The sequence below is a fragment of the Centropristis striata genome, chromosome 18 (genome assembly GCF_030273125.1).
Source record: "Centropristis striata isolate RG_2023a ecotype Rhode Island chromosome 18, C.striata_1.0, whole genome shotgun sequence".
Classification (NCBI taxonomy): Eukaryota; Metazoa; Chordata; class Actinopteri; order Perciformes; family Serranidae; genus Centropristis; species Centropristis striata.
Genome location: NC_081534.1, coordinates 25,110,663 through 25,126,890, shown reverse-complemented (window position 1 = coordinate 25,126,890; position 16,228 = coordinate 25,110,663). Strand labels below are relative to the sequence as shown.

The 16,228-nt window shown below is 38.2% G+C and overlaps 1 protein-coding gene across 2 annotated transcripts in view; it reads left to right on the top strand.

Annotated features, from left to right (window-relative positions):
* ryr3 (ryanodine receptor 3) overlaps positions 1-16,228 on the top strand; it is a 147,486-nt gene that overhangs the window by 83,394 nt on the left and 47,864 nt on the right. For both annotated transcript variants that reach the window (XM_059356626.1, XM_059356625.1), the window contains 8 exons: positions 3,916-4,189; positions 4,348-4,462; positions 8,223-8,355; positions 10,779-10,882; positions 11,572-11,707; positions 12,871-13,054; positions 14,559-14,661; positions 14,771-14,891. In XM_059356626.1, coding sequence (XP_059212609.1) covers positions 3,916-4,189; positions 4,348-4,462; positions 8,223-8,355; positions 10,779-10,882; positions 11,572-11,707; positions 12,871-13,054; positions 14,559-14,661; positions 14,771-14,891 — 1,170 coding nt within the window. The remainder of the gene's footprint in view (positions 1-3,915; positions 4,190-4,347; positions 4,463-8,222; positions 8,356-10,778; positions 10,883-11,571; positions 11,708-12,870; positions 13,055-14,558; positions 14,662-14,770; positions 14,892-16,228) is intronic.

Sequence of the window (16,228 nt, the reverse complement as noted above, 5' to 3'; positions counted from 1 at the left end):
GTTTTCTCACAGATCCAACATGGCTGCAGCAGATGCGAAGCTCTCTTTTGATCTAGCTGTAGACAGTGTTCTAGATAGTTTAGAGCGAAAGTTTATTTTAAAAGAAGAACAACGTTTGGCTTTACACTCCTTTACCACCACCAAAAAGGATGTTTTAGCCCTGCTTCCAACAGGATGGGGTTATCAATGGGGTTGATACGATTGGCTAAGAGCGACGTACATATTGCTTATGATAGACATTCGTAGCGCCCAATAAACGGCTCTGGATGATCGTAAACCACGCCTCCTCTACGGAAAAATTAATAGGTGGTCTTCAGACTATATCTCATTTGTGATATAGTCTGTCGTTAGCCAGGCTAGAACTGAGCTGCTTTTGAGTGTTATTTAAATAACAACAAACAAAACTGATTTTGGAAAAGTTGGCATTATCTATTTTTTCCTTACGTTTTTACTGATTTTTGACAGTGTATATGGTTTATAATGGCATTCGTGTTAGAAATTGATAAATAAAAAGCCAGGCTAGCCAGCCAGAGTATAGTAGCATAGCATATCAGTATGAATGACACTGTCTAGCCCACTTAGACAAGTTATGTTGGGTTTAAATACTTATGGCGCATAAAATAATGAATAGATGGGAAATCTGTTTGTGATGAGTTGGGAATGAAAACAAGGCGTAAATGTGAAACGTGAAAAGCTTAAAAATGCTTAACTTCCCCCAAAAGTGGCATATTATTTATACGCCTTCTCATGACATCACATTCAAACAGAGATTATGTTGTCCCCACCAATTGTAGCTGTGATCTTTCTCACCTCAGCTGCCTATTTCACTGACCCAGAGATTGACCTCTGGTGGCTAGCACTATTCACTACAAGACATCAGCTCAATACAGCATCTCTGCCTGTATTCTTGAAAATTCTTAGACTTTCAGATTTTTTTTAATATCCCGCCCAGTGTAACTTTATGCCACCCAGGCTTCTTTTCACTCCCACATCCCTCCACATCTCAGTGATCTCAGCAGCATCTTCCTGGATAAGGCACTGCACCTAAGTTATGGAATGAGAGCTTTGATATGTTGTAAAAGCTAGTTATGAATATAACTAACTCAGTGTTTGAGTTGTGCTAAAAAAAAACACCTTGGAGCAGCTATGAAACTTAATAGTTTTTATAAATAGTCCCATATTGACTGTGTGTGATCGTTTGCAGAATAGCTCGCAGACAGGGCCGTTTTTGTGTTAGTGATGACTCCCATGTGAGCCACTGTTTGAGACGATGCAGAGCAGATGTGAATCTGTGAGACATTCACCTTCAGGGCAGTCTGCTCCCTCTCTCCCTTCCTCTCTCTGTGTATCTGCCTCGTCTCTCATTAGGATTCTGCTCCAATCTGACCCTTTGTTTGCCACAGATGTTGGGCTGTTTGACTTAAACACTCAAAGTTCAGCGATAGCTTTGGAATAACAATGTAATCATTTGGCGAGATGGAGAGCCTCTTTCATTTATCACTACAGTTCACTGAGTTCCTCTGTAGTTTTGCCCAGTTTTATTGCTTGTCTGTGAGATTAAAGTTTGATGACACCTTAAAACAAAGTTTCAAAGGATCACCCAGATTTAACACCTTCGAAAAATAGCCTCCCCTAAAGTTTAATTTGTCTCCGTAGCATCTATCTTGTATTTTGTGCACTATAAATGTATGAGGTGGAGACATGTTTTTTCTTTCTTTCTTTTTTTCTTTTTTTAAATTAAAAAACCTTTTTCGCGGTGCCTGGGGATCTGAGGCCACAGCTGTTTCTGAACAGTCCTTAGAAATAGTTTCAGACATTTTATTCCAAGGAGTCAAAAGTTTGAAGGATAAGCAAAAGTTAATTATACCCTCACCTTTTATAAGTCAACTTACTGCAGAACAAAAAGGTTAATAGTAGTAGTAGATATTTCAGTAGCTGCATTATGCAAATCCTAACATTAGGTTTGCTCAGCGATGAGTGGATGTTGTTAGTTGCTTTGTGTTTTGTATTGAACAATTTACAGCCTCATATTAAACATGCAACATCCAACAATCTCAGTTTGACTTGTAGACATCAGGTGTACCAACACCACAGTTCTAATGCTTCAATCATCTTTCTCCGAGTGCTCAGCTGAGACACCATGTCAAATACTAAATTAAATTTGTCCGTTAATTAATTTACTGCTGACTGGACTGTCATGTTGACAGATCACACATACCCAATGACAAACTGCATTCCCAGACTTAAGGTGTCAAGGCAGTCAGATATTACTTCAAAGTACACTGTTAATTAATCTGCAAACATCCCCAAGTGTACTGTATGAATGACAGTATCATCAATGTACATAAAGACATCTTGGCTTATTACAAAATTAGGAGCACATAAATCATCATAAAGACTTACACCTACTTTTTCTTTCCTCCTTCTGCTTGAATTTGCTTTTAAACAAAGCAAACTTGTGCTGTTTTGGTACGTCTTTAACTCTTTGTCGGATGCTCCTCATGTAGCTTTTCCACCTTGCACATACTGTACATTACACTCGCCACTTCAGCTTGTAAATATCTAAAATTCAAATGGAATCATCACAGCACTGCATACAGCCTGCAAGCAGCCCTGAGGCGTCTAATAAAATCATATAAGTTTGATTATGAGCACTTAAAACCTGAATGATGGCTTAAACGCATTGCCGTGAGTGCTGGAAGAGTTACTTTTAACCTATAAAGAGATAAGATAATACACACATACCAAATCAAAAATTGCAGCCATAGTTTTATTTCAGACAGAATTAATGAAACATTCCTAATGAAGTATTTCTGATGCGAATTTCCCCAGCGTAAAACAAACAGAAAGCACCTGGTACCAAAAGCGGAGCCTTACCTTGCAGTGGGAACGAGGTATTAGACTTGTGCTGACACTGTCCCTGAACCGTAGGGTGCATAATATGTATTTCCTATTAAGAATGAGCTAAACTACTGTGAGCCATTGTTTGAAGGTGTAAAATGGGATTCCTGATGCAGCACATGGTGGGACCTGGAGCAGATATTACAGTATGAGCTGGCATCAGCATTTTGTGTTCATACACAGAAATAATGTATTTTCTGATTGTTGGACTTTGCCTTTTAATAGGTATAAACCAGTTAGTGTAGTGTTGAAGAGGGGCTGTTGTTCCACACAGTAATTATGTATTCCATATCCACACTAAACTGGGTTTCCCCCTGTATTTATGTGGGTGAATGTGTATCTTTGTGCCCCCTCGATTAATTTATAAGATAAAATAACAACCTAGAAACTGAACCTTGACTTGACTACCATAAGCACAAACACAATGGCACTACAGAAGCGCTTCTTCATTGTTCTTGTACTACAGGCCACCTCTTCCAAATCTGCAACATTTTGGCACAGCATGTTATTATAAAGCATTGTATGAGCCAGAGAGAACAATTGAATAGAGATGCACTCTGTTGTCTGCTCTTGGCCCTTTTTACTGTCCCCCTACTAAGCTCCAATGAGTTCCAGTTTGTTAGAAATGGCAAACGATGCTGTTTATTGATGCTGCTTTATTTGCATGCATTGTTTATTTGCTTTTTTACTAGTCTTTCCAACTCTGGTTTAGTCATAAAACCAGAGTAAGATGTGAAAATATGCGGGCAGCTGCTCAGTGGGCAGACCATTAAATTAGTAAAATAAAATGACAAAATGTTATAAAATCAGCTGGTGATGTACTCAGCCAGTTGTCAATAGCAGATATATTGGTTCAGTAGTCCATTCCTTCAAATGTCATAGTTATAAATAAACTTTGAGAGTTATAAAAGTTTAAATAGGCTATGCCTGTGACACTGATCAAAAAAGATGCGCTAACTTTACTACCTCTATACCATTATTCACTGTTTGGATGTTGAATTGTCACTTCTACAGCCAACCTGAAGGAGCTGATCTCCCAGACCATAACCAGCTGGGCTCAGGAGTCTCACATCCAGGACCCAGAGCTGGTTAGAGTGATGTTCAGCCTGCTAAGGAGGCAGTATGACGGCATCGGGGAGCTGCTCCGGGCCATGAAGAAATCCTACACCATCAGTGCCGCGTCGGTTCAGGATGCTATTAACCTGTTGGTATCTCTGGGTCAAATCAGGTCTCTGCTCTCAGTGCGCATGGGCAAAGAGGAGGAGAAACTCATGATTGATGGACTCGGGTAAGAAAATGTGTTGCAATAAATGCATTTTTTTTAATGCAATTTAGACTGTAATGCAAAAAATATAATTGTTGATGATGGTTACCATTACGCAATTGTTCCCCGTTTCTTACATCATCACATCATGAGCTTCAGGAATCCCTTTCTTGTATTCTCAGCGACATCATGAACAACAAGGTTTTCTACCAACATCCCAACCTGATGAGAGTACTGGGCATGCACGAGACTGTCATGGAGGTCATGGTCAACGTGCTGGGAGGAGATAAGGCACAAGTACGTAGACCACACTGACAACATGTCAACATGCTAGGACTTTTTTATATTAGCTGTGGTCCATACAGCCCAGTGTGTACTGGAGCTCTAGACAGTCTTCATTTCATTTGCTCAGCTGGGATGAATCTGTTAATGTCAAAACTTTGTAATATTATGAGCACCTCTATTAACTCCGACTTAAATTTCAAGCTTAAGTGAGCTAAAGTTAACCGTTGCAAGTGCTAGCTTGTTAAGCTTCCCTTTTACCACCTAAAAAAAAAATCCTCTTTTTTTTAAATCAAAACTTATTGAGAAGTCAGTGGACCTTTGTGAGAACTTAAAGACATAAAGGTACTCTGGGATGTTTCTGACCTCATTTTCATGAGTAAGTGCCCGTTTTATATTTGCATGCATTCATTGACTTGCGTCCCCACACAGTGACGTGATACACATTCCTGCCAATGGTTTCACACTATTCCACTGATCTACAGCTGCCAGTAATGTTCCAAGAAAAGCATCAATGTGCCAACAAAGGCTGGAAGGAAGAAGCCTGCTGGCAAGTTAATGTGGATCTAAACTTTGCAGGATTTAAAAGCTTAAAGAAATACATTTTGCAAATGTTTTGTTTAGAATGAAATACAATCAAATCAACACATTTGTTAGTCAAGGGTGTGCTGTGGTAAGTAGATACATTTTTGGTCCCAACCCAAAGCTTACAACCATAGGTGAGGGTCGGTAGTTGTAAATCGAGAGCTTTGCCATCCGGTCTGGCTCCTTCTTAACCACAACAGTCTGTTACAACGCCCACATCACTGCTGTTGACGTACCAACCACCTGCCCATCACACTCCCTTTCCTCCCAACCCAGAGGAAGAAATCAATCTTTTTCCCAGTGTGTGCTGAAGGATTAAGACAACAGAACCATATCATCTGCATAGAGCAGGGATGCACTTCATAGATTCCCCAAACTGTACATACTCCTACCACCAGCTGTACTTTGAGATCCTGTCTATGAAAGTCACAAGCAGATTGGTGTTAAAGCAATAACCCTTGACAAAGTTAAGGTTCTGAGCCATATACACCTGCCTTCTAAAGAAATTCTTATGGTTAATTATGCATTACGAAACTAATTTCAAATGCATCATTATCAGTCAGTTTTGATTCATCTCAACCATTCTATAGATGTCAGGGAAAATGCACACAAACAAAACAGGAAGACTTTAGTTTCTGATTCTGATCCAGAGTTTTCTGCCTGCAACTATATGATTGAATGTATCTGACCAAGGCTAACCTTTTGGGTTTAATAGATTGTATACCGATCTCAGGAAAACAAACTGTATCCTAAGAAGCTGAAGTAAGCCAAGATCAACAACCTAATACTCAGAAAAAAAAACACAAGTGTAATGGAGAGGGCACAGGAGGGCAGGAGAAGGGTGAGAAGGAGGCCACTCAAGCCTGTCCTTTTTGGGCAGTGCTGACAGAAGCTGGAAGAGATGGTTGTGATTTAATGCCACGTCCAGTGCCAAGCATGAATTAAACCTCAGACAGAAAGACCTCAGGGAGACATTCAGGCCTTCACATCTGACTCTGGCAGTCTCATCACGCAGTCTCAGACATAAATTCCAGACCAGTTTACTGCTACTTGATATGTGCGCTTCAATTACTGTGGCCATATAAAGTGGCATTCCCACAGCTTGTAAGTGTATAGGGTGCAATATTTACTCTCACAGTTACTCTTACAATAACATATTGATTACATGATATAATTCTGTAACATATTATCAAAGTGTAAAATGAACACACTACAAAAAAAAAGGTTAATAATAGGTTTTCAACACAGACAAATAAAATATTGATTTCCAATTGTGCACAGTGTTAACACACAGGTAACCGATAATAAAAAGGTAATGAAAGGTAATAAAATAGCTTTGGCTTTTAAAAGTGGAGACATTTGGCATGATTAAAAGTTGAGCCGTTAGGGCAACTTCTCTGATGACGAGTGTGATTTTCTACACTGTTCATATTTGCATTTTTATGCCGGAGATAAGGTGAAGATTTCCCTCCCTCTGCTATCTATTTCTCTGGCAATTTACTTCCATCTCCGGCGTGGACAAAAAGTAGTTCATTCTTAGATTTATGCTCAAACTGACTCTTAGACTGAACCCAAACTAGTATAAGGATGAATAATAGAAGTAACGGAATTTTATGCAAAAGGGCTTAGAGGTGAAATGATTTTGTAGTTGTTGCATTCTCAACAGAAAATACATTTGATTTATTGACTACACTTTAGGCTTTTATCAGAACCAAGCGTACGAGACTCCTCCAGACATATCAAAATAGATTAAACTTCAACTGAGCTAAAGGCTAGATATCATCTTCAAAAACTGTTTTCCTGTCTCTCTTTACGTCAGGTTGGCTCAAACAGTATATCGTAGAGAATATTAAAGAGTTTCAGATTCACTTTAAAGCCTGAAGCTCTGACACTCTTAAAACGGACCCTACTGTCTGTGTCAAACAGATATGGGGAGAAAGAATGAGGCCTGGAGATATCTGAAGATGATTGGAATCATATATGGGAAAGCCAGGCTGAGACTGCCAACTCAAGGTCCTGGAGAGAGTTTTGTTCTAAGAAAATAATATATTTTGTAACTCTAAAATCTATTTTTTTTCCAGGGACAGCATAAATGCTAGAGGCAGTGGAGTAAAAAGAAATAGCTGACCATTTTCATATTTTCTGCCCTTCACATTGGCAAGAGATTGATAAAGATTTTTGGAATAGAATTGACTGCCCTTTTCTCACTATATCTGGGCAATACCTCAAGACAAACCCATGTCTCAGAATAAAAAGGTCTTTAGAAAAACTTTAACTTAAAGACTGGGGGAAAAAATGGACAATGGACTATATATATATATATATATATACACACACACACACACATACATACATATATACATATATACATATATATATACATATACATACATATATATATATACATATACACACACACACACACACACACACACACACACACACACACACACATATATATATATATATATATATATATATATACAAACATATACATATATATATATATATTTACATACGTACATGTGCATTAGTGATACATGGAGTTCAGTTCTAACCACAGACCCGGGCAAGCTGTTATTTGATCAGGCGGCCTGCATCATAAATCCATCAATAATTAATGAAGAAAATATTAATTACATTCTCAAAAATGTAAAATGTGAACAAAAGTTTTATTTTCATAATGAAGACAGTATTAATCACATTCTTTAAAATATAAACAACATATTTTAAGTTTACATATTTTAATTGTTTTTTTTAAAAACAGGAATTGGCAGACTAGACTCTTATTGCACCACTTTGGGTTCCATTGTCTTAACATCCAGTTGAGGCAACGAAGATCTGAGACAATTTAAAGAAGGGACAATTAGTAACAAACAAAAAAAGGAAGAAAAGTTACATGTGCGAGACATTAAATTCATTTCTTAACAGTGACAAGTCACTCGCTGTGTTATATCATATGCAACAGTTGGGAGGGCCTGAATGTATTTATTAGCCACCCTTACTAGTATAAAGTGTCTGCAGGTTTCTAAATGCAAGAACAGTTGACAGGCAATCTATGGCGATAAGGTGACAAAGTAGTGGGTTACACGTGTTATGTTGGCCACATTTTTGCCTGAAATGTCGATAAAAATAAAGTTGGGGGGAAAATACATGAATAAAACTGGGGTTGTTCATTTTTTGTCCTCAGGAGATCGCCTTTCCCAAGATGGTGGCCAGCTGTTGTCGCTTCTTGTGCTACTTCTGTCGTATCAGCCGCCAGAACCAGAAGGCCATGTTTGACCACCTGAGCTACCTGCTGGAGAACAGCAGCGTCGGGCTGGGTGAGTGATGCCAGAGGCAGTAAATGAGACGTCTACTCTCGTCTCATCTTCTAACAATGCCTTACAGCATTTTCTACTGTATCAGTCAGTGTATATCATCCTGAGGGAGGAAGACATAGGTTTAAAAATGTGTGGAAAAATATAAAAATGAAGGATGAGGAGAACGTCCTGAAGAAAAAGATGCAGGGTATAGTGGAAGGGAGAAATATCGAGAGAATAAGTTAAATGGAGTCCTTGACATTTTGAATTTCTTCAAGTATTTACCACATTGCAGAGGCTGAAAAATTGCTCTTTTGCTGCTCCAAAAATGATGCAAAATGTCCACTGAAACCAACAGGTTCCACTTGCTGGAAGGTTTTTTTTTTTCTAGCTAATTGAAGTGCAGCCACAAACTTATCGCCCACATTATGCCAGGGTGTTGGTTAGAAAGAGAAAGGGGAAGAGAAGGCAGCAGCTGATAGAGAGAGAAGAATGGTAGAGAGAGAGAGAGAAAGGCAGGAGAATGAGGGACGGGGGGTTATTTAGTCATGCAGGGCAGGACTGATGAGTCACTGGGCTCCGGCTGCTGCTGCTGTAAACTAAAGCTCCTGCCTGTGAAAGAGGAGAGGTTCGCATGGTGCGAAGAGGACAGATGAAGGCAAACACACCAGTTTGTTAGGCCTAATATGATATATGACATGTGATATTTGCTTACTCATAAATCACACATGTCAATGTGAATGAGCTGGGAGACATGTGCTGTGTGTTTCTGTTTCTGTTTAAGTTTGCCTGAATGACGAACATGGTTATATTTATAAAGCATTTACTGATATATGTTGTTTTAATCTTAATTTGCAAAGTTGTTATCAGAGTAGGTGGAGTAGAGTTTTTGTCACAGGGGATTTATTAACTTATAATGAATCAGTGGATTCCTGTGACTGTTATCAGAGTTTCTGATTGGTGCTTATTGTAAACGCATTGATTACAATATTAATTGACATTGTAGTTGATTGGAGACAGATGTCCATTACCCTTTAATAGTTTTCTCAGCTTTTGGTAAAGTATATTTTTAGTTGTAATATATTGCTAAAAATAAGTTGGACTTAACTCACTCTCATCATTCTCATCAATCATGTCTAGTAAAAGTACAGGTACATCTCAGAAAAATTAGAATATCATGGAAAAGTTCAATATTTTTTGTCCATCATTTCAGAAAGTGGAACTCCTACATTATACATTTGCATAGAGTGAAATATATCAAGCATGTTTTTCTTGTGATTATGATGATTCTGGCTTAGAGATAATGAAAACACAAAACTCAGTGTCTCAGAAAATTAGAGTATTGTGAAGAAGTTCAATATGTGAGTCCACAGTCAGTCAGTGGTGATTTGGGGCCATGTCCTCTGCTGCTGTTGGTCCACTGTGTTTTCTGTCCACAGTCAACATAGCAGCCATCTACCAGGACATTTTAGAGCTCTTCATGCTTCCACAAGCTCTTTGGAGATGCTGATTTCATTTTCCAGCAGGACTTAGCACCTGCCCACACTGGCAAATGTACCAAAATCTAAAAAAAAATGTTTGAGATCTACCCATATGTTAGACCCCAAACAACCCCTTTTCACTATACAGATACAGTCATTGTGTAATACAAGTAATAATGAGTCAACAAAGACAAATTTAAACACAACTAGAAAGGCACCCCTTCTGCAACTCTGCCAAGGGAATGGTGCATTCACATGCTCTTCAAATAATCCTGTTTCCTGAGTTGGGAAGTCGTTCTTCTGACCATGGTGTGTTCATGAGCTTTTTCCATAATGTGGAAACAGCATCGGTGCTGTATTTTATTGCTCAGTAAGTTTTAAGCTGTTTCTGATATTTTGTATGACAATGAAAGGCAAAGGATCCGAGGAGCCATGAGATTTAATGGGGAAACTATTTTTTTACACAGCTGCCATAGCTCACAATGGTAATAAAAGCAAAACGATTTAGATTGTAGAAGGTGTACATTTACTGTAAGTTTCAGCTGTAAGGGGTTCAGAATTAAAGGTGGTTAAAGGTTAAATGTTTGCAACACTAATTTAGTCTCATTTAAGTGATGAAGAATTATCAATGAAGAGCCATTTTCTAAATGATGGGAAGAGCTTTTAGTAACAATGTCTTATGTGTGTGAATCTGTCTTTCACAGTAACAAGTGTTTGCAATAACATTTAGTGAAACTGTTTTTAAAATCACTATGTCTTTTCTGATCATCCCATCCCACTACCTGCTGCTCTGAACTGCAAGAGAGAGACTAGAGAATATCACTATAGCATATGTAGATAGACTGCCCCCTGTTGTTTAGTACAGAGCAAATATAAGGTTTTCTTTACTGTTAACACCTTATCTTGTGTGTGTGTGTGTGTGTGTGTGTGTGTGTGTGTGTGTGTGTGTGTGTGTGTGTGTAGCCTCTGAAGCTATGCGGGGCTCCACTCCGCTTGATGTCGCAGCATCTTCAGTGATGGATAACAACGGCCTGGCTCTGGCCCTGGAGGAGCCTGATCTGGAGAAGGTTTGTTACTTCGCCTCCACAAAAACAAACATGTTTGACCGCGTCCTAATGATTGTGGCTGGGGTTTTAATTACACCGTTATTGATCACTGAATCATTATTATTAAGTGCAGCCGGTGGTTCCAGGCTCATTAGGTTACCAGCCAGTGTTTATTCTTTTCAGTATGACCTCCAGGTATTTGTTGTTGTGGCAGATAAATCTGTCTTATGATGGATTTACTTTAGTCTTAAATACTGTTTCAGACACTGTAAAGCATGTGATTCACATATAACATGCTGAGATTAAAGAACCAGATATTTTGTAGTCATTTAGTTAACTGCAATGAAAAAACCTTTTAGTCAAAATTCATATGTACTGGGACACTGACATGATATTACTTTTTATTTTTAAATTCATTTATTTTCTGTGATTTCTTTGCATTAATAACAGCTGAGATGACTTCTCATCACTGCTGCGTTTTTGCACGGTGAAAGTGAGTCAGACAGAAAAGGAAACCTCATGCCACCCAAGTGTTCTCAGTGATAAATGAAGTTGGATTTTGTGCCAATTGAATAAGCTTGCTCAGCAAATGCTTCCAAGCTGTCACTGTTACTGACACTGACAGTCAAAAAGACAGAGTGTGCCATTTTAATACCCAGGAGTGAAACAGAAGTGTGTGTGTTTGTGTTTGTGTGTGTGTGTGTGTCTAGGTGGTGATGTACCTGGCAGGCTGTGGCCTTCAGAGTTGCGCCATGCTGCTTGCGAAGGGTTACCCGGACCTCGGCTGGAACCCCATAGAGGGAGAGCGTTACCTGTCCTTCCTGAGGTTCGCCGTCTTCTGCAATGGTATGACGTCTTTTTTACTGAGTGCATGACGTAAATACTGTAGACTGTGACCTGTCCTTTTGGGGACAGTTTATACGTCACCAAAAAGTCTTTGACGTTGTGAATTAATGTGGGATTATGGGAGTTGTTGTCTCTATTATTAAACATCTGTTATTGCTGGTTAAAACTATCTCACATGACTCATACATAAATAATCTTCACAAGCAAGTTAATGTATTGAAGTTAAGTTTAGTCCTGCTTAGTAACATTTATTCACATCAGTAGTAGCCCCAATTAACTAGAGCCCGACTAATATGTGATTCTTGATTTTAGAGGGGGAAAAATTCATAGATAACCAATATGGTGGCCAATATAGTATTTTTTTGAGCTGGAATAAAAAAATAAACCTTTTTTAATGGATTGTGCACTGATTTTTTACTACTCTGGAAAGGTACCGAGAGAGCTACTTTCTCAAACATAAAACTTATTAAATAATGTTTACCATTGTTATACATTTATAATTATTTAAACAATTCTATTAATGATAACTGAGAAAATAAGGAACAGAAAGGAATAAAATAAATAGCAAAATAAACATAATTACTGTTCATTGTCAAGTCAGTTGCTGGCTATTAAAAAACTTGCTAACTTACCATATATGTAGATGAATTGGCAAACCATACAGCTGCTGTAGCTGACATTATGTGGCAAATTTAATCATGGGCTAGCCCAGGGCTGTTATGTATGATCAAAACAATCGTACTAAAAATAATTTTATGGACTTAATGGGCTTGTTGATGATTGTTGTGACGTTATAATGTTACGGTATGCATGAACCTGGTGACTGGCTTGAGGCACTTGTCAAAGTAGCACATCTCAGTAGGCTGAATCAAGATATCATATCAATAGATTAGGATCTCTTTAAAAAATTACATCAAGTTGATAAAAAAATAATGCTGTGGTGCAGAATAATGCTGTATTACTGTTACTAAGTATAATTTTGTGACATTTTATGATTAACAAATACTCTGACGTATCATCTGGTGTTTCACATGGAAGTTAGAGAAACTAGGGGTTTACTGACAGGCAACCAAATGTAACAGACTGTTCATTTAAAAGCTGAAATGTTATATGTCATACCCTCAAATCATCACCTATATTGCTCTGCTGTATTTGTATACCAGGTGAGAGTGTGGAGGAAAATGCCAATGTGGTGGTGAAGCTGCTGATCAGACGTCCTGAGTGTTTCGGCCCCGCCCTGAGGGGAGAGGGCGGTCAGGGTCTGCTGGCCGCCATGAAGGAGGCCACCAAGATCTCTGAGGATCCGGCCCTGGACCTGCCCAAGACCCCCGCTGCTGTCAATACTGGGTGAGAATCCTTACTTGTTTCTCACATCCCTGTGTTGTAGTCAGGGTTTAAAGACTGTGAATCAGCGTTTAGATTATCATGAGACACTAAAATCCCACTGAGCAGTCGCTTGTGATAAAGTCTCCCATTATCTGCGTCTTTGTGGTGAATTGTTACACTTAATTAGATTTGCCAGTGTGTTTGTGAGCTCAGCCAAACCAGCATTATCCCTAGTTATTCCCTAGGCTTCTTCAGATTTCTACATCAGTTTGGGTTTTATATATTTTTCCGTCACATTACTGGGAGGAGATCGAAATTTACTTCTTTACTTTCCAGTTTCTCGGTGCAGTTTTACACAAAGGGGTTTATTGCTCTCAGTCTGAATGAAGACTTTTACCATCTGATTTATTTCTAGACTAAAGAGTCTCCTAACACAACAGGAAAATCACCATGGATATTATTTAACCACTGTACAACTCACATTTTATTCAACTAGGTTATATACAATTGTTTCACTCCAGACATGCTGTATGACATTTAAAAATACTAATGTTGTGAATAAACATTTGTCAAAATCATGCTTACAGGTACATGCCTTTAACTGAGATTTAAGGTGAACACAGAGAAACTTCAGCTGATGAATGTGAAAAAACTTTCTTTTGCCAATCTCATCTTGCATATCCATCATTCTGCACAGTGAAGCTCAAACATCCAAGTGAAGAAACAATAAGCAAAACACATTTTTGAGTGCAGGGTTGAAATTTAAACTGTCCATGTAATGGTGCAGAACATCTCTATCTTTTCCATTATTCAGTCCCAAAATAAGACAACTGGAATAAAATTGCATTTTTATAGTTTTTTGTGTGTTTAGTGCAGTACAAATCAATTTGCATTAAACATCTTCTACTTAGATGGAAGTTGTGAATAAAGCTGTGAAGAAAGTGTTGGTGCCTTGCCTGCTTAAATCAGTATGCAAAGGCTGTTATACACCGGCTGCATTTTAATGGGGAAGGTTATTATTGCATGAAGTGAGGAGAAGAATTGGGAAGCAGGTCAAAATCAATATGTATAACACAATGGCCTGTAAGGAGATCATGTATTATGGCAAAACATTGTTATAAATGTGCACAGAATTGTCCAGCTATTACTCTTCTGGTGCCCATTTTCTCATCAAACTACCTCATAGAATTTATGACACAACATTGTCTCTTTCTCTGTCCTGACCAGTGAATAGAAATTTCTATTATCAGATCACAGATGCAGGGTTCCACAATTTAATAAGGATAGTCTGAAGGCCTTTATTGTGCACCAGTCAATTCTAAAGCTTATGGAGCTTTATCCTTGATCAAATGTACAATCATACAATCATACTGCCTTTGGTGACTGTAATAGGTTAAATGTATAAAAGCCTTTTTTCTTATCTTTTTTTGTGTTTGTTGATGTTGCAAATGGAGCAGCTGTGATGCAAAAAAATCACACTGGTTCTGAAAAACTACCATGAGTGTTATTTGTGTTTTTTTTTCAGGTCTGGTGAGGAAGAAGAAGAAGTTATTCACATGGGCAACGCCATCATGTCCTTCTACTCCGCTCTCATTGACCTGCTGGGACGCTGCGCTCCAGAGATGCATGTGAGGAGCTTTTTCATCACACAAAGGCTCTTCTACACAACAACAGAGGCAACTACAATGCCCTGAATGAAATGGGGAGTTGAATATTTCTTATTTGTGTCTATTGCAGCTTATCAATGCGGGTAAAGGTGAGGCGCTGCGTATCCGAGCCATCCTGCGCTCTCTGGTTCCAACAACAGACCTGGTGGGCATCATCAGCATCCCCCTGAAAATGCCTGTGTTGAATAAAGGTATGTTGGTGTCATTTGTTTTGTTTTTTTGCTGTATGATGTCCTGATGTTTAAGGTTAGATAGAAAAAATAAATAGAGGGGCAGCAGCAACAACAAGCAATGCTTATTTTGAAAATTTAGTGGGGAAAAACTCTTAATAGCAGCCAAAATGACACTGAAAAGCTTCCAAATGATGCAGAAAAATTGTCTTTGGACTGGATTCAAGGCTGAAACTTGTCTCACACATTTGATTTAAAGCAAATATACAAACACAAGCTGCAATATATCAGAAGCAAACTATCTCTGCTGCCTGCTGAACTAACATGCCACATTACTTTACTGCCTAGAAATATGAAAAAAAAAAGTTGATTTGGCTGGTATGTACTGTGAGTCACGCTGCCAGATCAAAGCAACTAAAATAAATTCATATCTCTGCAAAATCATCTCAGCTCAGCCAGCTGGAGGTATATCATGAAAATGAGCGTGTCATGTGAGCCAGGCTTTATTCACGAGTAAATATCCCTTCACTTCTCCTTCTTTGTGTTTCTACTGTGGTGGAAAATTATGCCCACAGTACAAAGGTTTTCTAACACCTTTTGCGGTTCATGCTTTGCTCGATAATTTTATGTGCAGTTATCATCTTGCTAAAAAAAAAATCCCATCTTCAGCAGCAATCACCAGAAAATTAACTTCATATCCAATTTTCTTTTTGACATCTTCTAATAAGAAATCAGGCTGTGTCTTAAATGACTGAACTCATTTTGCATTTGTAATAACTTTTCACAGTTTATCATGCCTGGAATTACTTTTAATTTAAATACACCATGACAGTTATTCACACTGTTTATCTTTCTGTTTCAATACTCTACTAAAAAGAATTGATTTTATTTGTTAACCTCTTTTGTTTCACTTCGTCCCACTTTTCTCACCTTTTCCCCTCTTCCCTAGCAAACTCTTAAATTTCCTTCAAATTACACTGCAATGTCAGGAAAGTGCCAGATTAAAGCAAAATAATAACTACTAATGTTTGCAACGTGCATATATTTTATTTATTTATTTATTTATTTATTGCAGGAATTAATATACATTTACATTTGTTTACATGTCATATTCTTGTAAACTTAGAATTAACAATAAGGTAAACAAGTAAATTAAATTGGAAAGAGAGGAGAGAGTAGATGAGAAATAAATAAGAAATAATAGAAAAGGTGGATCCTAAACATACACACGTGTTTTGGAGCTGCAGTAAAAATCATCCTTTCTGGGATAATATCCATGTCGTGCAATGTGAGGTACTAGGATACAAAATCCGCCAATCTTGTCTTGTCCTATACCTGAGACATATGGAAGGATCGGT